Source organism: Rousettus aegyptiacus, unplaced genomic scaffold (genome assembly GCF_014176215.1).
Source record: "Rousettus aegyptiacus isolate mRouAeg1 unplaced genomic scaffold, mRouAeg1.p scaffold_m13_p_6, whole genome shotgun sequence".
Classification (NCBI taxonomy): Eukaryota; Metazoa; Chordata; class Mammalia; order Chiroptera; family Pteropodidae; genus Rousettus; species Rousettus aegyptiacus.
This window is the reverse complement of record NW_023416309.1, coordinates 110584683-110610477: the sequence shown is the minus strand read 5'-3', so window position 1 is coordinate 110610477 and position 25795 is coordinate 110584683. Positions and strand designations below refer to the sequence as shown.

Here is a 25795-nt window from a genome sequence, read left to right as displayed (position 1 = left end):
GTGTTAAACAACGTCACCATAAAAAAATGAAGAGTCCTATGTCTTACCAAGAGGAAATCCATGACGTCCGATCAAGCCCGGGGCGTCCCCTCCCCACCGCAGCTGATCCCAACCCCATTCCCTTCTGATTAGCTGATGGCCCACGATTGCTAACCCGACAAGCCCAGGACGTGTCTGACCCTCTGGCTGACCGCCGAGTGGACAGCTCGGAGCGGTCCCGCACTGCGCGGACAGGTCCTCTCCCGTGGACGCGGAGAGCAGTCCGTGGAGTGCGAGGCCGTCATGAACCTCTGTCCACCAAAGCTTCCTGTTCGTGACCCATCGTCCGTTCCGTTCACTCACCGTCCTAACTCATCCGCCCGCTCACGGCTCCGCGTGGATGCCGGCGTCGCGCCCTACTTCCTGGAGAGCCGTGTGTCCGAAAGTCGCGATGTAACGCTTGCTGTGACTTGCCCTATTTCATCGAATTTATAAAAGGTAGAATGGAGCTCAGACCCAAGGGTGCCGCCTAAGAAACCAAAGAAAAGGCTTCTCCCCACTTGGCAAAGAAACAGGGCTGCAGATGTGGCTGAGCCCCTCCGTCTTGGAATTCCCAGTCTTGTCTACCGCCGCGTCGATCCGGGCTTCCCGCATGATGCAGACACGCAGACACGCAGCGTGCTTTCAGAAAACGGCGAAACGCCACGCGGGCCACTGCGCTTATTTACGTCGCGTGCTCGTCTCCCTGGGCCGACGCCGTCCATGTGATTCGCCGTTCGTGAAAAGGCCCGTGCCCCTCGCCCGAGCCCTCGCATGGGTCGTTTCGACCTTCACAGTTAAGTTTAATCCACCCGGGATGTCTCTCCGCACGTGGGGTTAGGCAGAAACCCAGGTGTGTCTTTCTCCGCGCGGGGAGCCGGTGTTCCCAGCTTCGTCCTCGCCCCCGGCACCCCTGGCTCACCTTTCTCTCACACTTCTTTCCCCACATTCCAGGGGCGCATCCTTGATCTTTGCGTTTTTCCGCGGACGCCTCTGTTTGATGGTGGGACAATTATTCCATGCCGTATTTATTGCTCTGGCTTTCTGGTATATCTTAACATCTGGTAAGACAATTCCCTTCTTATTATTCTTCGAAATGTGGAATTAGCTACTGAAAGGCCTTGTTTTGCTATATAAATTTCGAAATACATTTATTAAATTCTTCAAACAAATCTAGCTGGAATTTTATTGGCAATGCGTTGAATTCATTCATTAATTTGGTAAGAACTGCCATCTTTATGCTTTTTAGTCATCCAAAACAAGTGCCTACATGACCTTTATTAGAATTTCGTTTTCTCCGTAGAGGCCTTAGACAGTCGTGGTAAAGTTAATATGGTACTTTTATGTATGGAGCAATCACCCGTAAGGCATCGTTTAACGAGCGCTATTTCAAAGCCGACGTTCATTTGGCAATAGCTCTCCAAATGACAAGTACACAGACCCTGCGACCTTCTTGGATTTTACCTGTCAGCTCTACGTGAAAATGCACAAAACGGCTTGTGGGTCTCGTGGCCCATCCAAACAGTGGAATATTATGGGATGCTCTGCCTCATTTAAAGAGGACGTAAAACAAACTACATGCTTGTGATTCCATGAAGATGCAAAGATTCAGGGATGTTGGGAATGAGGAGGGTATATACGGGAACAGGGGGATATATATATATAATCGAGAGCTACAGAGATATGTGCTGTATATACATACTTACAAGCGGTAGAGAACTACATCGTATAGATACATGCTATGTGACTAAATATCTCAATGAAGAGACATAAGAAACTCTTAACATTAGTTGTCTCTGCATGACCGGGAGCAGAAATAATAAGGAGATTGAATTTCCACTGTATATTTTGAGTTTGAAATCAGGCAGCGCGTAGCCTTCTTATTAATAAATAAAACAAAAAACCTAAAGTCAAGTAAAATGTAAGTTGCAGCATTTCCTGCAGAATCTCCCTAGTTTGAGGAAGAGTCACCTGTTTGCCACCCTTCTTTATGCAATTTTAAGATGTGCGTCCACTGGGAACTTTTCAAAAAAAAACAAAAATAAAAAACAAAATAAAACAAAACAAAACCTGACTCGGCAAAGATCTCCCTTCTCAATGTCCTTTGGTATGGAGAGATTCCTGAGAAGGAGTCAGGTAATTCTCTGATGATTGAGGCAACAAGTCTTCTGGGAAAAGAAGATGGAGAACCAGCCCACTCTCTCATGGGGTTAGACCTTCTCTGGAGCACTGGGATGGTCTCAACCGAGACCCACCCTTGCAAAGTGACATTAAGGGCATCCACGGGGTAGTCACACTGTCAGGTGGCCTCCACTGGGAAACTTAGCCCTATCCTGTGCCTTAGAGACTCATGGGGCGGCAGGTGGGGACAGAATGTGTCTATGGCCGAAATGCCCTCTTGGTCCAGCCCCCGCTGCCCCTCCAACCAGTCCCGCTGCTGTGGTCACGGCTGTTACAGCCCCTAGGATAGACTTCCGCGACTAACACTCTAGGTATTTGCGTTTTACAGAATCTTTCTCTTTAATCAGTGGAAATTCAGACTACATCAAGATTTCAACTTCATGCCATTGGAGGAGAAAGAGTCCTTCGGATAACTCTTTAGATCTTAGATTCTATCTTCTACCATGTCCCTTAGAGTGAGATCATCCTGCAGGGGTCACTTTCAGATTGGAAATGGGATCCCTGTAAGAGCCACTTTAGGTCAGGCCTGGAAGGCGACTGGGCTGAATCCATGGCAACAAATATTTTGAGTGCTTATCTGCACCAGGCTATAGTGGTCCTGCCTTATCCTCGAGGGATACATCCAGACCCCAATGGACATCTGAAGCCGTGGATCGTTCCGAATTCTATATGTATCATGCTTTCCCCTACACGTACATACATTTTCACTTAAAGGAAGCTCTTTACGGCTTCTCTTTGGCAGATCTGAATCGCCAGCATCACTACTCTTGCTCTTTGGGGCCATCGTTAAGTCAGACAAGGGTTCCTCGAACACAAGCACTGTGAGAACACGAGGTGATCTCATCACCAACAAAGCTACTAAGCCACTAGGGGGCGGTAGCGTACACAGCGCTGACATGCTGGATAAAGGGCTGATTCACACTCTGGGTGAGATGAAGCCTGAGGGTGAGAGGTTTTATCTCAGAGTAGCATGCAATTTAAAACTTCCGAATTTCTTATTTCAGAATGTTCCATTTACTAATTTTCAGATGGCATTTGACTGCAGGTACCTGAAACCCCAGGAAGCAAAAGCATGGATAAAGGGGGACCCGCTGTCCGCCTCATCAGGCTCCATGATACTCTTTACGTCCACCCTCCAAGGCCTCATCGTCAGGACTCCAAACGGCCCAGTGCCAGGCCGCACCAGTGACCCCTGTGCGGTGGACACGGCACAGCACTTCCTCGGAAGAGATTAAGACGCGGACCCTGTGACCCGGCAAGTTCCCTCCCGGGCGGATTCCTAAAGGAACTGGAATCGGGGTCCCCTTGACAGAAGTCCCTGCCGAGTCCTCCGGTACAGAGAGAATCGGCCGTGACTGGCCCTCTGTCACTCGATGATGACGTCCTCAAGTTGCCCCCAACCCCGCTGGGTCCTCCCAACGTCTCTGTGTTCATTTGGGGTCGAAGCCAAGAGATGGCTTCAATACAGGGTGGCGGACGCCTCGCAGGCACTGTTTAAGTAACTTCCTTCTCTCTTAAGATATTTCAAACTTTATTGATGTCTCATAGAGCAAAAGGAAACCTGTCTACGGGTCCAGAAGCAGCTGCCCGCGGCTGGTCCTGTCGCCACGGGCAAGCCTCGCCTCTCTCCGGCCTCGGTCCCCTTGTCTGTGAGCTGCCAGTTCTCCCTCCCCCCGGAACCCCACGGGGGCTCGATGCACAAAGCTATTCAGAGGCAACACCCCACATGAGCCACGTCTACTCCTGGAGTCCCACGGGACTGAGGTCCCGTCGTGCACACGGAGCCAAAATGAAGCGGAAAGACGAAAGACGTGACGAGGGCCAGCAGAGCGATTCCTGCAGGTCTGTCTGCACCAGCCCCCCATCCCCACTGTCCCCAGCGAGCCAAGGGGCCGACGGGGCCAGGGCACGAGCCGCAGATGCCCAGCTGCCTTGCCGGTCACCCCCGAGGGGCGTGGGCAGAGGGGAGAGGGGGCGCGGGTGAGGGGGGCCAGCCCTGGGCTTCCCGTGGCCCACGGCGGCTTCCAGGAGGCAAGGCCAGAGCCACAGCCTACGTCTTCCGGATCACGCTGTACTCTGGTTCCTGCGGCCACGGCCTCTGGTGGAGAGCTGTGTCCTTAGAATCCTGACTCTGCGTGTTGAACACCACCGAGCTGTAGTGAACCTCTTCCCTGGGGGCGCCCTGCAGAGAGAGACCCCAGATTCGGGGAGAGGTGAGGGAGGCACACCCCAGCTTGGGAAGGGGGGGACTCCCGAGGGGCCCTGGCGAGGCTCCCCAGGGAGCACCGAGCCTTCTGCACTGTCCTGGCCTCGTTGTCCCGCGAGGACTGGGCGCCACAGTCCTGCCCGCCAGCCTCCACTCCGCCTGGCCCCACGGCACAGAGCCCGGTTTTGGCTCAGGCCCATCTTCTCCGCCCAGCGGGCCCCGGCCCTGCCTGAACCCCATGGGACTGCTGCAGCCTCTTCCCTTATTTTGGCTCTGCCTAAGGGTTGACTTGCAGCGGGGCTTTGATAAAAATCTGAAAAGAAGCCTCCATACAAAGGAGATGCTGGGACCAGCACAGCGAGAAATCGCAGGTTTCCTCATTGGGTCTGCGGCACACAGCAGGTGCTAACGAAGCTGTGCTTCACCGGCTCTCAGGCCACGGAGACCGGCTGTTCCCACAGCCCCTCCGCCTCCCCTGTCCACCCCAACCCCCAGCCGCAATGACGCCACGTTCTGGCATTCTCTGTGCGGTGCCGTCCTGGAGAGACGCAGAGTCACCAAAGCAGCCCCGGGCTCCTCTGCCTGCCGCCACCCCCTCAGGTGACGCACCTGGCACGGCCCCTGTCCCCACGCGGGGAACCGGCCCCGGCACTCACCACGGTGCTGTATTCCGTCTCCTCCTGCCTGGGCTGCCCCGGCTCACACAGCGGCAGCGTCTGCAGCTCCAGGTTGGCATAGCAGGGCTCCGTCTGCTGGGGACCCTGTGGGGGGCCGGGGGTCAGGTTTGGCTGGCCGTCCGCGGGGCCCCTGGGAGCTCCAGCCCACACTCGCCTCGGTCCCCGATCTCTGCAGACGGCTTCCCTTCCCGTTATGCCCTGGGCGCTCCAGCCCAGCGTTCCTACCCTGCTCCCCCCTCACCCTAAGGTCTCTCTGGGCCACAGAGCTGGGAGGACCCTCCCTCATTCCACTTTCCCTGGGCGGACGAGACAGGCCAGAGCTCGAGGCAAGACCCAGCGACCAGCTCTCCCAGGCACGTTCTTCCTGCTTCGGGCGAGCACCCCGCTCCACCCATCTGTGATCCACCCGAGCGCCCAGCAGCCGGCACACTGTCCTGCAGCCGGGACACTGTCCTGCAGCCCCCATCACCCCTGTGTCCCTGCCCAGCCCCCTGGCGCTCCTCCCGGTGGCCTTTCTTACCTGCCTGGGCTTCTGCAGTGGCTCTGGATTCCCGCCAGCTAAGGGGACAAGGGGAGAGTGAGGAGGCCGAATCCCAGGACAGGGCGGGGGTGGGGCTCCCTGCCATCCCCCTGGACTAAGGCCTTTCCCTAGAGACATCAGCCTTGGGGACCTATACCTCAGGTCTGCAGTGCAGCCAGAAATCAAGGGGTTGTTGACCGAGTGAATCAGTCAATGAGACAATGAACGAAGGAGTGAGTGAGAATAAGTCAACAATGAACTAGCGGCTCGGCCTGGGGGGAGTGGCGGACAAAGCTGGTTCTCAGGACAGTCGCTGGTAGAGAATAGTCCCCAGGGGGAGAACGCAGGAAAGGAAGGGCCCCTGTGGGAGGGACCTGGTGGCAAGAGGAGAGAGTGGGAGGCCTTTTCCTCAGCACGGTGAAGACGCTGAACACGGCCGCCCCGCACACTTGGAAGCGGTTAGGGAGGCGAATGCTCCGCCGTGTGTCCCCCCCACACACACACGCAGACCCCCACCCCACACGTACTGAGTCAGCAACGCGGGGGACGTGGTTCAGCCACCTGTGTTTCAACAAGCCCTAAACATTTTAAATAAAAAAAAAAAAATGAAAGAAAAGAGACTGTCCTTTCAAAGACCTTAGAACTGTATGAAAAGTCATGAGAAGTCACCAGGGTCCCGTCTGCTCAGAGCCTGGCCTGGGGGTCCGTCCCTCACATGCAGAAGGCCCAGGGGCTCGGAGGGATCACAGCTTAGAGCACACTGGACCTGCCGAACCGGGCCCCAGGAGCTGGTGGGCATCAGGTGAGGCGCACACAGCCCAGATGCCCCGAGCCCGCTGCCACACGGAGAGACAGCGTGGGCCCTTAGGGACCCCCGGGGTGCAAGGCGAGATACCCGCAGTCGGAGACACGAGGCCACGGGAAGCGCGCGCTGAGCCCACTCAGTCCAGGTGCTCTGGGGTGCAAACGCGTCCTGCTCCGGGCGACGCGAGCGGGCTCCGTGCCACCCTGCTCCTCGGCCGGGACGGGCGCTGTGCCGGGGAGCGCAGCAGGGGCGGGTGGGGAAGAGCTGGGAGCACATCGCAGGGAAGGCCAGCTGGATGGTGGACCTCGGTCCACGACAGCGTCCCCCAGCGCCCAGCACAGGGCCTGGCGCACAGCAGGTGCTTGGAACACAGGAGTGAATGAATGAGAGTGGGCTGAGGGACGATGGGTGGGAAGAGAGCCCGGACTTGGTCAGGAGACAGAAGCTGAGATTCGGAAGCCAGGGGAGGAGGAGTCGGAATGTTCCAGCAGGAAGCCTGGGCCCTCGGAGGAGCAGTTCAGAGGGCAGAGTCCACCCGCCTGCCGGTGAGCTCCGAGTCAGGGATTTTCAGGCAAGGGCAAGAAAAATAAGTTTAAAAGAGAAATAAGGGCATGAAGCAAACACTGTAAGAAATCTCATGTGCATAAGCGGCATGGACAAGGAGCGGAAGGCCACACCTCGGAGGGCATGGCGGCCTCCCGGGGCGCCGGGAGCTTTAAAGTTTCAGAACCCCTGATAACAGTCTGAGGGGGCGTGAGGGGGTTACGGGGCTTAAGGGGGGGGGTATTTCCTCCTTTGTGCTTTTACTTCCTTTTCGATCCTCTACAACATCACATTTCTCTTTCTGACGAGGGAAGCCTTTCTGGGTGAGACAGCGAAGAAACCACTGAGACCCACAGATGTTGAAAGAACCCGGGCCGGGAATCCCCACGAGGCAGGCAGTGCTCACGTGTCCACGGACGTTTAAAAGGAGGGTCCCCTAAAGTGATGTGGGAGCAACAGACGAGGAAGAGGATGTAATTTGCTTTGCATACATCGAGCTCAGACGTGCAGACACCTGACTCCTTTCTTAACAGCCTGAGCAGCGATAGGCAGGCTGGGCCCATGGAGGGGTGGGGGTGGGTGTGGCGGTGGGTGGCGGTGAGGGCACGAGGCAGAAGTTGTCCCTACACACCCTCCCGGCCCCCAGCATGAACCAGTTCCCAATAAGCCCTGTGGCTGTGGACACAGTGACCCCCTCTCCGCTCACCCCAATCTCACTTTAAAAGTCTGGACACAAATTCCTTGGAGAACCCTCTGCTCGGGGAGTCAAGATCTCTTGGCACAGGAAGGGAACATGAGGCTCACGTTCCATCTCCTGCAGAAACCCTACAGGTGTCGGCCCCGACAGGTGTCAGCCGGCCTCCGGCCAGCAACAGGTATACCATGGCGTTTCCCGTTCTCCGCTCTTCTATTCATCGAATTCACGTGTCAAGTACTGACTGGTGCCAGACCGGGCGCTGGGTGCCCCCTACATGTGCTCACTTTTAATCTGACCTCACAGGGGAGCAGCTGGACCACAGCGGCTTCCTGGGGTGGCTGTTGCAGCTGGAGGTATTAAATGACACGTAAACCTGACGCGCACTGACCGTGTGCCTTCTCGAGCCGCGGTCCCGATCCTAAGGAGCTGCAGGGGCCGGCGGGCGGCAGGCCAGGAAGGGGGTGCTGCCGATCTGGGCAGAAAGGGCTACGACGGCAGAGGTCCAGAGGTACGCCCAGGAGGGACCCCCAACTCAGTGTTTGGGGACCAGTAAAAGGTCCCCCAAAAGGGGAAAGGAATTCTGATGGCAGTCTTCTGGGCCCACCAGGCGCGCGTCAGGGAGAGGTACGGGGGGCACCCTGGGTGCCCAAGGAGAACACAGAAGGTGAGACCTGCCTGGGGTGTGACTCTCAGCAAGTGACAAGATGGGAACAGTCATCTCAGGACAAACGGTGGGAGGGAGGCGGACCAGGCCAGACTGTGGAGCGCCGTGACTGTCCTAGAGGAGCCTGGGCTTTTGAGGATCTGGAAGGTCATGGAAAGCTTTTAAACAGAAGGGGCACACTGCCTCACGGGGCCCCACCGTGGGAACGGCCACCATCCAGGGAGCTGCCTCCCACAGTCTGTCCCTACCATGCTGGGGTCACCGCTCAGGGTCTGCCCCTAGAATCCCCCGATCCGACTCACCTCTGGTCCTTCTCCTTCGGCAGGCCCACAGCGAGGCGCCCGCCAGCAGAAGCAGCAGCAGTGCCGACAAGGAGAGCAGCACATAGAACCTGGAGGACGGACACAGGACAGGGCGGGTGGCACAGGGGACCTTCTCGCCTCCTTTGTTTCAATAGACGGACAAGGTCACATTTAAAAATATTCCAAGGAAGATATGCAAATGGCCAACAGACACATGAAAAGGTGCTGAACATCACGAGTTATAAGAGAAATGCAAATCATACGATTTCACTCATGTGGATACAAAAAAGGAGGCAACAAACAAACCAAACATAGGAACAAGCGAAAACCAGACGCTCAGATACAGAACAACAGTTCCCAGAGACCAGGGAGGTGGGGGGAATTAAGAGGATAAAGGGGATCGAAAACGTGGTGAGGGAAAGAGAATGGACTTTGGGTGGAGAGCACACGACACAGCATACAGATATCACGCCATGGAGCTGTGCACCCGAAGTTTATACATAAGGTTAATAAACGATGTTATCCCGATAAATTTAAAAAGAAACAGTATAAAAGCTCCTTTCTACACAATCCCCACGTATCCGCTTTTCCCCACCCCAACACATATTATACTTCAGAACCTGCCCGAGACCCTTTATTCGAATATGAGAAAATACGAATTCACAATATTTCCCTCCAAAGGGAAGGGAAATATTATCACGCAAAGGAGGCGGAGTATAAATAGGAGCTTTTTACTTAACGGTACCTCTCGGAGAGCTTCCCACGTCAGGATACAGAAGTCCTTCGCTCTCGGATTCTTACGTTCTCACCTTTTACAGGTGCGCCTCCCCTCCCCCACACTGTACAGGCTTAGGGCCCCACAGAACCTCGCTCTGCCCACCACGTGTGCATCTGCAGAGTTGCTTTCTGGAAGTGGTGTGTTCGGGGCCTGAATTTCACATCGTCTGATATTAAGACCGTCCCTCGGGTTAAGAGGAAGCCTGTGCAAGGGTCATTGTGGAGTGAAGAATCTGACTGCCCTTTGCCCTCTGGCTCCTGGGAGACTCTTGCTTGGAAAGACATATGTACCCTAAACACTTTCGATTCCCCTTGTTGTTATGAGCCCCTTGCATCACACACAAGATTATGGTAACAGAGGAGGTGACTCAGGATGGGGGCTGGTCACCAGAGGGACTAACCTCGTGATTAGGGCTCTGAACCAGCCTGTCCTTCAGGGAGTGGCGCAGGGCTGGGAACTGAGTTCAGTCACGTGACCAGTGATTCAACCAATGGTGTCTATGTAATGAAACCCTGATAAAAACTCTGGACACCAAGCTTGGACAAGCTCCATGGTGGGTGAATACATCGCTCTCCCAAGAGACTGAGATCCCTGAACCAAGCCCACTGAGAGAGGGCACGAAGGTTTCGCATTCAGGACCCTCCCAGACTCCATGCTATGTGTCTCTTCAATTGCTGGTCCTTCGATCAAAAACTGTAATCATGAGTATAGCACATTAGCCCTTTCTTGCATTCTGTCAGCAACCTAAGCAATTATCAAACCCCAGGGGGTTATGGGAGCCTCCAGATTTGTACGTGGTTGGTCAGAAGCACAATGGCCTGGCCTGGGTATCCCCAGAGGGCTCTGAAATGCAGAGTCATGTAGTTTTCTGGGACTGAGCCCTTAACCTGTGGGTCTGTGCTGACTGCAGGCGTCAGTGCTGGAAATGAATCGCAAAACACCAGGGGGTGTCATAATGGGGAGTCGGGGACCCCAGGAACAGCCAGAACGCCATGCGTCTTTCTAGGCAGACAGTCTATAAACATTGCCAGATTCTCCCGGGATTTGAGATAGATAGACAGATGGATGATAGATAGATAGATTATAGGTAGATAAGTAGATAGATAGATAGATAGATAGATAGATAGATAGATAGATAGATAGACAGACAAGATTAACAATTTAGAGAGAAGGACCTAAGATTTTGGAATTGCGGACCCCTGGGTGGGAAGCCCCGCCTGCTTCCTGTAACTACATGACCTGGCGGTAATCGATGTAACTTCTCCGAGCCTCAGTTTACTCGCCTGTACAGCAGAGTGATAATGGCACAGGTTGTAGTGAGGGGCTTATGAGGACTCACATAAGTCACTTAGCACATGCCTGATGCGATGTCATCACTTCTGGTCAAATGTTACTCTCCTTCTATTGGCTCCTCAGCATCTCGCTGAGAAGGTTCTCATAGAGCCCAGGCGGGTCCAGCATGGCATTAACAGATCAAGCTAGGAGATGCAGGCTGAGGCTTCCGGCCTGGGCCTGGCACACAGGGGCATGACTCCCACCCCCCACGGGACCACACCGCTGGGGGTGGAGGGAGGTCCCTCAAGCTCCTCTGAGGAGAAGGGTCACGTCCAGGACACGGGGACTAGGGCACCTTACGTCCAGTCCTGGTTCTGCTGGGTGTCCTTCTGGTCCTTCTGGCTGTTTGTGATGGAGGTGACTTCCACTACAGGCAACGTCGTGGACTCAGCTGGAATTTCAGTTGTGACTGTGGAGGTGTTGGCGCTGGTGATACTTGTGGGTGACTCGTAGGTGGCAGATGTTGGTGCTGCTGCGGAAACACAAATCGGACCGGTGCTCTCTCTTCTGACTGTCCCACCGCTCGCCAATAGCTTTTTGGTTTGATTTCACACAAAATGCTCAGTCAGGATGTGGGCAGGATGGAGGAGCCTGGGACCAAAGTCTCCCCTGGGCTGAACGAGGATCTTCTAACAGGATGCAGGTACCCCCAAAGAGTCCTGATCCCACCCTGCCAAGGGGAGTCACAGCCCTCCGCGGAGCCCCAAAGTCAGGGTCCCCAACTTCCGCACCACGGATCAGTACCAGTCCGTGGCCTGTTAGGAACCAGGCCGCACAGCAGGAGGTGAGCAGGGGGCGAGTGAGCTAAGCCTCATCTGCATCTGCCGCCGCGCCCAGCGCCAGCTTCACCGCCTCAGCTCTGCCTCGGGTATTCGGGCATTGGATGCTCATGGCAGCACCGGTCTCTGGTGCCACAAAGGTTGGGGACCGCTGCCGTGAGTCACCTCCACACCCCCTCTTGTCTCCTTCCAACTAACGACACCCACCTGATGCCTGGTCAAATGTTACTCTCCTTCTATTGGCTCCTCAGCATCTCGCTGAGAAGGTTCTCATAGAGCCCAGGCGGGTCCAGCATGGCATTAACAGATCAAGCTAGGAGATGCAGGCTGAGGCTTCCGGCCTGGGCCTGGCACACAGGGGCATGACTCCCACCCTGCCTGTCGGAGACTCTGCTTAACTGTAAATCTGACGCGTCACGTGTTAAGGCCCCCACTTCGGCCGCCTCGGTTCCGCTCCCGACCCTCCCCCACGCGGCTCTGGCTCGCGTGGGGCTGACCCACAGTCTCCTCTCCTCCCTCTCCTGCGTGTGCTCTGCTCTCTTGGCCTCACCTTCACCTGACAAGCACCTTCCTATCCCTCACGACTGAGCAGAGGAGCCCGCTCCTCCAGGAAGTCTCCCAGACTGACTCACACTCTCTCTCTCTCTCTCTCCCCTCTCCCCTCTGTCCCCTCTCCCCTCTCTCCCCTCTCCCCTCTCCCCTCTCTCCCCCCTCTCCTCCCCCCCTCTCTCCCCACCCCCCCCCCCTCTCTCTCTCATCAGATTCCAGCCTTGGCTCTTCTGGCCTCAGACTCGTCAGGCAGCCTGGATCTAGGACAAGGCCGTGAGCAGCTCACCTGGAAACACAGACACCACGACCTCGGAGGTGGGGTCCGGAGCCATCGGTACATCGATCCCACACGTGTATGTGTCTTCATCATCCTTTGTGAGTTTCTCCAAGGTCACTGTGAAGGTGAGGTGTGCTGGATGGTCCCTGATGGACACGTGGCCGTTCCTCTCTGAATCTCTGGTCTGCACGATCTTCCACGAGAACAAATGATTCTCTTTACTCCAGTATTTGGTAGATTTCCTGAACTCCTCTTTGTAGCGACACCGCACGGTCAGGGAGCCCCCCACAGTGCCCTCCACGGTGCGGGGGCAACTCAGAGACAAAGAACCTGGAAGACACAGCCGAGTTCCGGCTCCTCACTAGATGGGCCCGGGCTGGGGGCGCCTTGGGGTCACGCCTGGTAGAGTCCCTCCATTGCTCGCCGGTTCTCCCCAGCAGCCAAGTCGCATTGGAGTGTCCTCCCCTTCCTCTCTGTTGCCCTGAGATGTGACCACATCCTGTCACCCTGAGATGTGACCACAGCTGCCCTTTCCTCCAGACTCCGCCTCCTCTGCGCCCCTCCCGCCCCTCACCAACCAGCGGCCTCCCTCAACCTCCGGGGCCCTGAGGACTCGCCCCCAAGCACCCTGCTCTCCCCAGAGCTGCACCCCAGCCCTGAGCATCTCGGGGACTTGAGGAACCGCTCACGCAGCGGTCTGTCCCCGCCAGGGGTCATGACGAGGGCAGCGAGAGGCCCGCAAACCGGTTCTCACACACCGCGGCCAGGCCGGGCCAAGTTTGTGGACAAAAATCAGCCACACGCACTAAGCTTGCTGACGAAGACCTCATCTCATCCATCGTACGTCAGTTTGCCCGGCCCCTATTGACTCTTCAGTTTCAAGGAAGCTCTGTATTTTGTTTCCAAGATTTACGTCCGCTTTTGCCCAAACAGTTCTCAGAGACACAGCTGGGAGAGCAAGGTGCCGTGTGCGACCCTAACGCTGGCCACCACACAGGGGAGGCGTCCCCTGCCGTGGGCAGCTGCTCACCACCTCCATAATCCTGTGACTGGGCCCCCAAACTGGGTGGCAGGGCGTTTACCTTCTTTTCCTAGAGTTCGAAATTCTCCATTTGACGTGCTTTCTCCGGCCCTTAGATGGCTCACCTGAAGACTTTGGGAGACTCAGATGCAGGCTCCCCGAGGACGGAGGCCTCCCTCCCTCTCCAGTGTCTTCGCGTGCCTGCTGCGTGGTAGGCCCTCAAGAAATACTTCAGCGTGAGTCCCTCCCCACCCCAGCTCTAGGCCCAAAGCTAACACACCTGCTCCCATCAGTCTGTCTGCAGGGGGCCCCGTCAGGACACCCCCTCCTGACCTGGGTGAGCAGATGCCCCACAGAGAAGGCTTTCTCAGGCCCTGACCTCACACACCTGACATTTATTTAGATGCCCAGTAGCGGTTGCTAAGGAGATGAGGAAAGATCATTGGAGGAATCTGGGTTTGAGTCTCTGCTCTGGGATGTCGCAGCTGTGTGTTCCGGGGCAAGTTACGTAACCTCTCTGAGTCTCAGACATTTCACCTGTGAGGCGGTGAAAATTGGTGGGCCTTGTGTGGCATTTGGGGGCGCTGAGCGAGATCAAGGGTGTAAAATGCCTGGCGAATAAAATCAGGTTAAACCGTCAGAAACTGCTGATATCCAACTGCTTTTGACCAAGAAACCAAGAATTTCATACGATTCGGCCTAATAAAAATAGATAATCCTCCGTCTAGACAAATTAAGAAATGAAAAGAGAAAAATAACCACAGACACAGAAAAAGTGAAAGGAGTCAGGACAGCACCTTGCAGAAATTCCCTGCACGTAAACGCGCAAATCTGCGTGGACGTGTGATCTTCTGGAGAAACAAAGCGCTAAACTGGACAGAGACCGAGCGCTTACAAAATCAGTGCCGATTCAGCCTTCCTTCCCCCGAGACAACGAGACAACGCCGCTGTGTCCACGTCCGGACTCTGTTCCCTGCCTCGCCTCAGCTGTCCTCTCCCTGTCACATTCTCCGCCGGGGACCCTGGCTCCGCCCCCCGTCACTCCCACCCACAGCCCCCGTCCTGGTCCTGTCAGTCTCCACGCTCCCTTGGCGTGCTCCCTCTGCCCTCTGTCTCCCTCTGTCCCTCTGTGTCTCTCTGTCTCTCTCTGTTTCTCTCTCTGTGTCTGTCTGTCTGTCTAAAGCCACCCTTCTTAGGACATCACACATCTGAAATCTTAGGAGACAAAATGTCACCACTTCTCTCAAACGTTTTCACCCCTAAAGGACTTGGAACTTAGAGAGGGGGAGGTGTCAGAAAACCCGCCTTCTGTCACATCCCCGCTTAGCTGGGACAATGACACTCATGCACAGTCCTCCCAATGCGGCCTTGACCTGTTCAGCACTTGTCACCACCCCCTTGCCGCTGACCGGAAACACGGGAGACCGGAGACCACCCCGGGACCCGGGTCCTCACCAATTCTCTTCCAGTCGTCCTAAATCTCAGAGAAACGAGTGAACCCTCCAACCCAGAAAGTCGGGAGAGGGACACATACAAACACACCCAGCCAGGAGGGAGGAAAGAGTAAAGTCAGAGCAGAAATTAGTAAATTAGGAACCGGAAACCAGAGGAACTAGAGTATACATTGAAAAACGGATGTTCTGCTCCTTCAGAAGGGACAGACAATAACACAGGCGTTTTCTCTCTGCCGTTCCCTCTACGTGGGCGGCCGGATCCAGGCGGAGAGGGGAGGACACTCGGGCCCGACCAGAGAGAAAAACAACCAGGGAGCTTTGGACGACTCGGCAAACGAGGCTGTAAACTTGGACGAAACCGATGATTTTTCTAGAAAAACATAATTACCAATACGGACCCAGAAATCAATGTTTTCTAACGTAGACCAACAATGACGGCTTTTACCATGGACTCTTTGCAATGAGGTGATGTGGTGACCATTTCACACTGCACGCAAATAGCAAAACATCACATGTACCGTGAAAAAAAAAGGCAATTTCCATTTGTTAATTATACCTCAATGACGCTGGAGGGGGGAGTGTGAAAAGGAAAAAAAAGGAAAGAGAAAAGTTCTTTCCTTTCCAAAAAAATAAGGCATAAAATCCAGACAGTTTCACAAGTTAGTTCTCTTAAACTTTCGAAGAATAGACAAATCTCACTGCATTTAAGCATTTGCAGAGAATATAGAAACAGGAAGTTCTTTTCATGAAATCAGCATAATACGTATATCGAGACTAAAATTACTATAATTTACCACATTAATAGTTCAAAGGAGAAAAATACAATGATCTTCATAGATAATTTAAAAAGTACTTGTTGCTATTGTTTTCAAAAACCTTTTGTAAACAGATACCAGCAGCAAAACACCTTCATCACGATGATGGATGCGAGACACCTGCCCTAGTCAGGGACAAGGCGGGGAAGACGGTCCCACCTCAGGCCTGGGCACCGTTCTGGCCACTCGGCCCACGATCGGTGAGAGAAAGAAACTAGAGCGACACACGAGGACGGAAGCGCCAGCCCCGATGCGGGCGGTCGTGAAGACACAGCGCCGAGAAGGTCGGCAGACAGAGCGGATTAAGAAGATGCCCGTTTCCAAAAGCATCACGAGGAGCCACGGCCTTTCCACAGACAGCTCGTCAGCAAATTGAATCACCATGTATAAGCAGAACAACCAAAAAGACTGTCAGTACCCCAGGAATAAACCTAAGCAGACTGCGGACTGCTTGAGGAGCGCCGCGAACCCCTGGGAGGCACAGGAGGGGAGTCTCCCCACTTCCCTTCCCGCAGTTCCTCTGCCCTCCCCTTCCTCCCACGGCCTGCTCTCTCCCCTCTGTCCTCATCTCGCCCTCAGGCCCCGGCCCTGAAGGGCCCTGGCCACGCACCTCCGTGCCCCTGGGACCATGGCCTGCCCCTGCCCTGCCCACGTATTCTCCGCACCCTGGAACCGGTGATGAGGGCGACCCCTCCTGTAAACACAGCCCCTCGGGTGCAAGTGGGCTCAGGGCGGCCGCCGCCCTCCCCTCTGCAGTGTCCTGCCTCTCGCCCTCTTTCCTGTAATTCTTCATCTGAAAACCTCCGCAAAGCCCCTCCGCTGTGCTCGCCCTCTGCCCCACGCCCCACTGTGGCTGAGGCCGGAGGATGAGGATGCTGAGGGAGAGACAGACCCTCGCCCCTTTCCCCCCGGGGCAGCGGTTGCCCCTTGCCATCCCAGGAATGCCATCCTCTGCCTGTCCATCTTATGTGGTGGACGGAATGTGCCCTATTCTGTGTTCAGTGCAGAGTCCAGACTCGGGGTGCTTCATGGAGCACCCTGACAGCCCTACCCCTGACGCCCTCCTTTCCTCCTGCTGACCCACACAAGGCAGCTCCTCACCCGGGACCCAGAGAAGCAGCAGAGCTGAAGGCAGCCATGACGCCCGGCCCTGCTGGCCCATCTCTCCAGCACTGCGGTCACCCGCACCAGCATCTGACTCCAGCCGGATCCGAGGCTTCGGTCTTAGGTGAAGGGGAGGACCCAGTCCCCAAGCGTCCCACTTCCGCTTTTCAGCGAGCCAGCCTCTTCCTTGTTCAAGTCTTTTGTTCCGTTCTGGAGAGGAGCAGGGCCAGAGTCCTCCTCCACCCCGCATGACACCCCCAGTGTGGCTGCTCCCTTTCCGTGAGCCCCCAGCTCACCTGGGCCCAATGACTCCAGATACCCTGAATGGCCCCTACTTCAGGAAAAGTGTCCTGAACTTGGTCCAGAGTTCCCCAAGCTGTGACCTTCCTTCCTGTGCAGTCCCCATGGGGCCCTGCTCAGGGCTGGACACACAGCGGGGACTCGGCGAGCCCTTTGGGCCACAGGAGCTCCTTCCCTAGGAGAACGCAGGAGAATGGAGGTGACTTGCTGGTTCTTTTTCTGGAAGGTTCTAAGGATAGAGTTTGGTAGGCACTGGGAGAGTTTCCATAACAAAGCAGTCAGACATTAACCAACACTGGTGAAGATCAAGACCAAGATCTTGTCCTGAAAGGAAAATGTAGATGAGACGTCTCATTTGGCAGTTTACTTGTCAAATCCTTGTAAAGTTCCCCCTGAAATGTGTATTTTCAACTACCAAAAGGCATGGCCATGGTCTTGAATGTCAAGGTTAACTGGGAGATTCATCAGACTGGATAATATAGTAATTATGAAAATACTCAAATGTGATGTAATAATATCCTTACGCTACTTCCCCCCAAGAGAATACATCTTTAATGAAAAGTAATAGGCAAATAGGATTTGATAGGGAGAAATATGCTTCACGAACGAATCGCCAGGGCTCGATCTTCCTTAGGAACACAGAGAAACACCTGAACTATGGCCAAGAGCAAAGCACCAGGGGAACCGATCCCCGCCCCTCCCATCCTCACCACAAACTCTAAGGAAGAAGCAAAATGACAGAAAATTATCACTTGATGTCAGAAAATTAAGGAAGTGGCACTTTCCCCGCTGCCCCCCACTATTACCAGACATGAGGCAGGAGGGACGAACCCCGAGGCCCTCAGGCTTGAGCCCCCTTTCCCAGGCAGGATTCTGCAACCGCAAGGCCTCTCCCTGGGCTGGGAGCCTCTTCCCAGAGCAGACGCATGGGCTCGGGCGCCAGTGGGGAGGGCGTTGGTGGTGGTGGGTGGGGGCCCTCCGGGGAGCCTTGCAGCAGCAGCAATGAGTCCTGCCAACTGTAGGGGCCCCAGAAAAGACTCGGGAGTGATTGACTTACGGGGCGTCTCAGCAGAGCTCCCTTCCGCAAGGCAGCACAATCTCAGAGGTCCCCCTCTTCCCGTGGCAGTCAGTGGTTCCCCATTCTCTCTGCCTCTTCATCCCTAAGCTCAAAGTCAGCTGGAGGTGGCCGAGGGGTTCATGTGTGGCCTAGAGACCAGGAGGCTGCCCCCACCCCCAGCAACAGAGCAGAAGTGGCCACATGAGTTGGCTGCAGTAGGAAGGAGTCTGATATTTGGTGAGCTGGTGCTGAGGGGGTGGAGGGGACAGAGAGCCACTGACCACCACCACACGCCAGGTGCTCTGGTCACGGTCGGATGGACATAACATGGGGTTTAAAAAATTAGCCAAACAGACTAATTGAATGGGAAGCAGCAGAAACGGGGGATAGGGTACTCGGGGCTTCCTGGTTTCCTTTCCCCAGGAGCCTGGGCGAGACCAACATTGATGGCCCGGCCCCAGCCTGGCCCGCCTGCCTCTCTGCTGGAACCCTGGGAACTGCCCACGCCCCGCCCTCCTGCCCACCTCTGGGGAAGCTACCCTACCGGGGCCGGATCTGCTGAGGCAGCTTGAAACACCACGTTCCAGAGCACCCACAGCCCACGGCCAGAAACCAGGTTCCAGCAGGGGCCAGCGGTCTGCGCGCCTAGAAGGGGCAGCGGGGGTGGGGCGGGGAGGAGGTCTGGCCGCGTGCGCTCGCCTTGAGCTGCATTCCAGCCGCTTCTGCATCCTCCTCCGCCGGTTTCCCCTTCTGTGAAATGGGAGTTCTGCGCTCACCCCGCCCACGTCGCCAGACCCTCACTCTGAGAACACGAATTGACTGACTCGTCCCTTAAGCTGTGATTTACTGAACGAACTCCCGCCAGGTACATGTGTCAACTCAAATCCTTCACGACTCAGAGAGATAACGTACCCACAAATCACATTTCATACGCGTGTCCATTTTAAACCCCAAGCTTCCACCTACCACAGCATCGCTCTCTAAGGGGGCGATTGCACCCCGCAGTGGAAGGCGCTCAAGCTGCTGAGGAAGTTGGGCAATTGGGGCCATCGAACCTCAACCGATGGGCTTGCCAGGGAACCCCACTTCCCCACTTCCCCACCTACCCACCACGTCCGCTTCTTCCTCCTTCCTCGCCCTGGGGATGGCCCCGGTCCCTAGGAACGTAAAACACGACCCCTGGGCGCTCACCGCTGTGCTGGTGGCAGAGTGGGGTGAGCCAGCAAGCCCTCCGTTCAAAAACCTCGGACATCTGCCTTCGGGAGGCGCGCCTCCCCTTGAGCTTGAATACGTGTCTTTCTGACATTCTGGAGATGACGCCAACTCCCATAGGCCTCGGCAAGGTCAGAGGCTTCCTCCCCCACCCAACCCCCACGCACAGCTCTGCAGCCATCTTGACCCCACGGCCCATCTGCCCCCAAACCGGGGCGATCTTCCCACAGACACTTCCAGAAGCTGGGGAAGTGTGTGCGTTTCCAAGGGGGCTACTTGAGGCAAGCCGAGAGGTACTCATGCTTTGTAAGACGTGAGCGCTGGCTCGATGGGGCCGCGCCTGGCTCCCTGCTCCCAGGCGGCAGGTGAAGCCAGGGTGTCGCCGGGCCGTTTCTCGGAAGCGCAGAGAAGCCCCGCCTACTTCCGTTTTCCGTGTCTCCTAGTTACTATACTACGCAATGGAGAGATTTCACAAGAGGGTTAATGAAAATCAGGACGTTTAACAAAAAATCAAGGTTTTTAACATGCAACGCACACACAGGACAGGAAATTGGACTATTCTTCAGACAATTCTTATAAAAATAGGAATTCACGTTGTGGGCTGGTAATAAGATCTAGGAAGAGCTATGGGAAAGGTACCTTCTCTATTTCCCATAAACTCTGAGACTTTGAGGAAATATTTTAAAACTGGGTTCTGACGACGGTCGTACGACTCAAAATTTATTTGTACAAATATCGAATTACACATTTAAAATGAATAAATGTTACAGTATTTAAGTTATACGTAAAAATTTTTTAAACCAAATTTGAAGCCCATTGCGACTAGGAGCCAAAAGACACCGCTCCCCACCCTACCCCACCCATTCCGCATCTTGACCCCACCCATGCGCCTTTCTCCTGGTGGTTCGTCTGCTCTTCTGCTCCCCCTCCCCCTGGCCTCTCCTGGCATGAGCAAATGTTAGTACCGTTGAAGAGCTGATTCCCCCTTCCTGCTGAGGGAGAGGAAACAGGGAAGGCCGTCAACAAACTAAGAACCAAAGTACGTAGTTAGAAAGTTCTGACGGAGGCCTCGGTGCCTCCACCTCTCCCTAGGCAGGGAGGAGCCAGTGCGGTGACGTAGGTGCTCCAGGCCAGTAGAGCCGAAGGCAAGGTCTACTTACAGCCCTGGCCTGGCCCGGCCTGGCCTGGACTCCCGTGTTCTCAGCTCACTCCTGTCCAGCTCCACTGTGCTCTGAATTCCAGCACCTTCCATGCTCTTAACTCCCAACTTCCTCCCTAGTTCCAGATGCCTGGTTCCACCTTGGCCCCATCCCAGCCCATCCCCGCTTGTCTGTCCCATCTCTGGTTGGCCCTAAGGGGACACATAGGAGCCCAAAGACTCTAGGTGGTAGAAAGGGAGTAAGCAGGGACTGGACGCGGAGCTGGGGTAGACCAGATGGCCAAACCTAGCCCTGCAGCAGACAGGATGTGAGGTGGTGCTGGGAGGTCTGACATTTCCTGGTCCTAATTCCCATGGTGGCCAGAGCCAAGGAGTACAAATCAGGCAGTGGGACCCAGCGGCCAAGAAGCAGTGGAGCCTGCATCTTATGGAGAAGCAGCTCTCTTGGAATCCAAGGACATTCAACCAGAAGCAGCCCAACACCCTCTGTTGGTAGTTTCCAGAACTGCAGGCTTTCTCAGGCGGGAAGCTTTCCTCCCACCTCTGCAAGGTGGGAAGCGGAGAGGCTTCTGGCCAAGCATCCAGCGGTGGCGCTGATCCTTTCAAGCTTCCCAGCCGGTAGGCCTGGAACAAGGGAAAGGAAAGGGGTCTGGGGGCTTCAGAGAGGCCGGCTGGCTCCTCTGCGGTGAAGGAGGAGCAGGTGAAAAACGGGGTAGAAGTGATGGAGAAGGAAACAGGACGGCGCCCAGCCCTCAGACCAGGCCACCCAGGAGGGACGGGGAACACTGGAGCTCAGCTCTGGGGTCTCTTGGGCTCCTGATCTGAAGTCAGTGAGACCCAGTGGGCGCTTGGCCGGCCAACTGGACCTCTACACAGAGGCCAGCCTGGGACTGCCCAGCTGCCCAGCTGCCCCATTGGGGTGAGCGGGATGCCCTGTTCAACTTCCTGCCTCCTTGAACTGTACTAGGAGAGGGGCGGGGCTGAAGCTGCAGGTGCGGGAGGGAGGGCAGCGGCCTCAGCTTGGGGACTGAGATGGCAGACGAGGAAGTGGTCTCACTCCTTCCTGCCCTGCCCCCCTGGTTAAATTCTTCACAAGAAGGCCCTGGGCTGGAGCTGGCACCAACCCAAGGCTCCCTGCTGAGAGGGACTCCTTTCTGACCTTGTGTTTTAGCCACAGGGGAACAGGGAGGGTGAGGTGGCCGCAGGAGGCAGACAGGAGGCTTCAGACAGCCCTGGACACGCCCGGGGGGCCGTGGAGGAAGCGCAGAGATCAGCAGGGGCCCCGCTCTCTAACCCCTGGACAAAGTTCTCCCCAGAGAAAGGAGGGGCTCCTCCAGGGGTACTCGACAGGGGGACAAAGCCGATGCTGTGGGACCTGGTGTCCAGGCCCCAAGCCTTCTACAGGGTCAGACCAATGACGCTGGCTCTGAAAATGACGAAATGGACGACCGACCGCGGACAGTGATCGTGAGCGTGGGCTCCGGGCCTCGCTGCCCGGCTCTGAATCCCAGCCCTCACTCTCCTGCATGCCCGCTCAGATTCCCTTCCTGTTCTTTCTGCTTGGGATGGCTCTTATCCTAGGAGAGCCACATCTTTCAAAGGCTCAGCACGCCCCTTCCCACTAGACTTTGTCCAAGGACTCCCTATGCCTACCCCAGCCCCACGTGACCTCGCACTTCCACCAGCTGGGCAGGACAAGAGGGCCCAGGCACCTCCCTCCAAGCTGACTGTTGGAATCAAGATCTAAGACACTGCCATACTCTCTATCTCCACCAGGGGGCACTCTATGCCCAGGCACCATTTATTTGTTTATTTGACCAATATTTGCCTGCGTTGTGCCAAGCCCTGGACCCAAGGATGAAGACATAAAGATTAAAAATAAAACAACTTTCCTTTCCAGAACTTTGTGGTTTAGTGGGAAACATGTAAAAACAAAGACGGGAAAACAGAGCATTACCTTAAAAGGTAGAAGTGGTACTGAGATCAAGGCAAAAATCCCAGTGGCCTGGGTGAAAGAGGGCCTCTTCCCTTTATGGGACAGGAAACGGTGCAGACAAGTGGCCCCAGCCCTGCCCGCACCCTGCTCCCCCCTCCACCTCCTCCCCGACTCATCTCACTTGATCTCTGCCCAGAATTTTGGGAGGATAGACAGAGCCCTTGAAAATTTCAGAAAGATTTCTGGCCTGACCTCAAGTGGAGCCTCCTCAGTCATGAGGAGCATTAGGGCCCCTTTGTCGGGCAGCCCTAGCCAACGAATACACCAGGTCCCCACTCACTCGTCCCAGTGGAGAATGAACCTTGCAGTGACTCAGAAACTCCCCTTTTGACCTGCATGGTTATGACCAAGAGGCTCTCCATCCGGGGTCAGGCTTGTCCCCTTCGACTTCACTTTCCAATCTAAGACATTATCTCCCAACATGGGTCCTTGGACACATGCACACACAGGGGGTGGCTTTGTCCTGGCAACCTGTCTAACAACACCTTATTGACATGGTAAAGCGGCTGTAGAATTCACACAGATGGTAGGGAGGTGGCTCCTCCCAGAGACGTCTGAATTGATTGGGGGTGAGAGATGGAGTTCACAGATTGGAGGGGCTAGAATTGTATGATAGACTTGGGTGCTAGGAGAGAGGTCAGTGTGAGAATTGACGTCAATTAGAATAATGGCAGGAAACAGTCTTTAATAAATATTGATGAACTGATGAATGAACGAATTAATGAGCCAAATGCTATTCCCATGTCTGTATTGTCTGCCTTGCGGGACATGCCATGTTTTATAATAATGAGCTACACACATAGAGAAATTGCAAATGACCAATCTGTTCCATGAGTGTCAATCTAATTCGATCTTCTTAAAATGGCGATTTGACAAGGTCAGGGTGGAGGTGGGCATGGGCGTCTCACACACCCACGGGCAAGGAACACACTCTGCCTTCCCCAGGCTCCCCATCCTCATCCTCCCCCCAAATCCCCCCCATGGGAGAATGCACTGGGAACACTAGGCAGGGCGCAAGCCACCTGTCTGCCTCTGAGGAGGAGGAGGAGGAGGAGGGGGAGGGACAAAGCAGTATGGCCGAGGACCGCCGCCGTGTGAAGGTTGTGGAGCTGCTTGAGTGAACTTCGGGACTTTGTTTCTTTCTTTCAGATCAATTTTTCAAAAATATATAGTTTATTTTCATGGAGGAGGAAAGAAAGAGAGGAAGAGAGGGAGGGAGGGAGGGAGGGAGGAAGGGAGGAAGGAAGAAAGGAAGGAAAGAAGGCAGAGAGGAAAAAAAGTAATTCTTCCTGTCCTTATCTGCCAGGTCCCAGTGACCCACCCCCTCCACTGTAACTTGTGACTTGTTTCTTTTGACTCTTGATGCAAATACAATATCACTGTGGGGGGAGGGGGACTATTAAAAACTTCCCTGGAAGTGTGGGAGTGGATCCTTTTGAAACTTCTACTTTGCATGTGGAGTGGGGGAGGGAGTGGGGGAGGGAGCGGGGGAGGGAGTGGGGAGGGAGTGGGGGAGGGAGTGGGGAGGGAGTGGGGAGGCTGGCGCCACCAATATCCTGCCCCCAACTCGTTCTGTGCCCTGCACAGGCTGCGATGACCATCCCCCGACACCGGCCTAATTCAGGGACTGCAGGGAATCTTCCTCATCTGAAACTGATTTGTTTTCTGTCCTTCTCCAAGACCTCCCTCCCTCACTCCTTATCTCTGTGTGTGTATGTGCATGTGTGCATTTGTGTGTGTGTGTGTGTGTGTAAGAGGTTACTGACCTTTGCCTTTCCAATTGAAAGAGACAACAGTGGCTGAGCCCTGCCATGTCTGGGCAACTCCGAGGACTGGGGTGCACGGCTGAGCCCCTGCTGACGTGCCCCTCAGTCCTGACGGCCTCAGCTGGTGACAGTCCGCTGTGCCCCGTCCCCCAGCTTCTCTCCTGAACCCCAGGGCTGCCTGATGGACAGACACACCATGCGGGGCTCTTTCTGGTGCCCCAACTACTCAGACTGCTAGAGACAAGGAAACACCCGAGTCTCCTCCATCCCCTGTCCCAGGGCCCACATCAGGGCAGGAGCTGAGGAGGTGTTAATACACGGGGCTGGCGGGTCACATGCTGCCCAGTGCTGTCAGGCTAAGGGTCACAGTCCCCAAGCTGAACTGAGAGATGTCTGCGAACCAGCATGAAGCGGGGAGCCCAGAAATACCCTCCCAGACTCCTGGGCTGGTGGACGCTTCGGCTCCAGACCCAGGGCCCCGTGTGGGCTGGCTCAGCACCCACCCGGATGGTTCTCAACCAGGAGAGTTTGCCCCCGGGGAGACACCGGGCAGTGTCTGGGGACGTTTTTGGTTGTCACAGCTAGGAGGGTGGTGCTCCTGCTGGCGTCCTGCAGGCTGAGGCCAGGATGCTGCTTAAAATGCACAGGACAGTCCCTCACCCCACAAAGAATGATCCTGCCCCAAAGTGAACGGTGCGAGGCTGAGAGGCCGGAGCAGTGGGGCTCCCGGGGCGCTGGGCCCCATGGCACCCACCCCGCTAACGTAATGAGCCCAGCGGGCCTCCCGGGAGATTCGCCCTCTTGGGAACTGCGACCTGCTATGTGCTGCGCCCACACAGGCAGCGACGAACGCTGTAGGTCCGGGGGCTTTCAGAAAAAAGGTCACAAACGACTGCAACCCGGGAGGGGAGGCCGAGTGGAAGGACTGGGTCTCGGGTCTTGGGGGCGAGGTGCGGGCACTGCGACCCGCCTTCCCCCGGCGGGAGTGGGGAGCACGGCGTGCCCCACGGCGGCCGGCGACCGCACCGGACAGCCGGTCCCCGGCGGCTCAGGGGGTGGCAGGGATCCAGTTGCGGGGGTGTTGGGCGGGGCTTGGGGGTGAGGAGCAGGAGGCGGCCTCGGGTTGGCTGGGGTCGGGGGCAGGCCCTCGCAGGAGAGTGACGTCCGAGCGCCTGAGGCTGGGACCCCGCCCCCACCTGCCGCCACCCCAGGTGCTTGCGGAGGAGAGGGGTGTCTACGGGGGCAGCCAAAAGGATTCGGGGGTCTGCGCCCTCCCCGCACCCGCTCGGGGCAGGGCCGCGGCTGGGACGCTCGAGTCAAAGAACCATGAAGCCTTCTGGTGCCTCCGTACGGCGAAGGAGGAGCTGTCGCCTTTGTGCGCCCGCTCCGGGCGGCCGGGTCAGCAGAGGGCGCCCCGCCCCGCCGCCTCCCCGGCTCGGAGACGCCTGGAGAAGCCAGCGGAGAGGCCTGGGCCCCGGCCGCGTGCCCACCGGGCCCCTGCGCCCGTCCCACGCACAGCCAGCCTGTGGCCCTGCGTCCGCCCAGCTGGGCTCCAGACCTTGAGTCAGACCGCTGGGGAG

At 56.1% G+C, this 25795-nt stretch overlaps 1 protein-coding gene across 2 annotated transcripts; it reads right to left on the bottom strand.

Annotated features, from left to right (window-relative positions):
• Positions 1-1003: 1003 nt before the first annotated feature.
• LOC107510253 (CMRF35-like molecule 8) lies at positions 1004-17020 on the bottom strand. Of its 2 annotated transcripts, none has more exons than XM_016143577.2 (7): positions 16723-17020; positions 12341-12661; positions 11027-11195; positions 8614-8702; positions 5603-5640; positions 5062-5166; positions 1004-4381 (listed from the first exon to the last, which is right to left on the bottom strand). In XM_016143577.2, exons 1-7 carry the CDS (start codon positions 16973-16975, stop codon positions 4250-4252), a joined length of 1107 nt encoding a protein of 368 aa, XP_015999063.2. In that variant the 5' UTR covers positions 16976-17020; the 3' UTR covers positions 1004-4249. The 2 variants fall into 2 exon arrangements, with proteins under 2 accessions (XP_015999063.2, XP_015999062.2); XM_016143576.2 differs by having other exon boundaries at positions 1006-4381; positions 11027-11198; positions 16723-17016.
• Between the last annotated feature and the right edge of the window lie 8775 nt (positions 17021-25795).

What these genes read in the sequence shown, in the direction of transcription:
- LOC107510253 (XM_016143576.2), bottom strand. Translation starts at nt 16,975, where the DNA reads ATGCGGGGTGGAGGAGGACTCTGGCCCTGCTCCTCTCCAGAACGGAAC. An exon ending in CAGCAGAACCAGGACTGGAC is followed by an intron (nt 8,703 to 11,026) that starts GTAAGGTGCCCT and finishes TCCGTCCTCCAG; the next exon opens with GTTCTATGTGCTGCTCTCCT. An exon ending in CCGAAGGAGAAGGACCAGAG is followed by an intron (nt 5,641 to 8,613) that starts GTGAGTCGGATC and finishes TTGTCCCCTTAG; the next exon opens with CTGGCGGGAATCCAGAGCCA.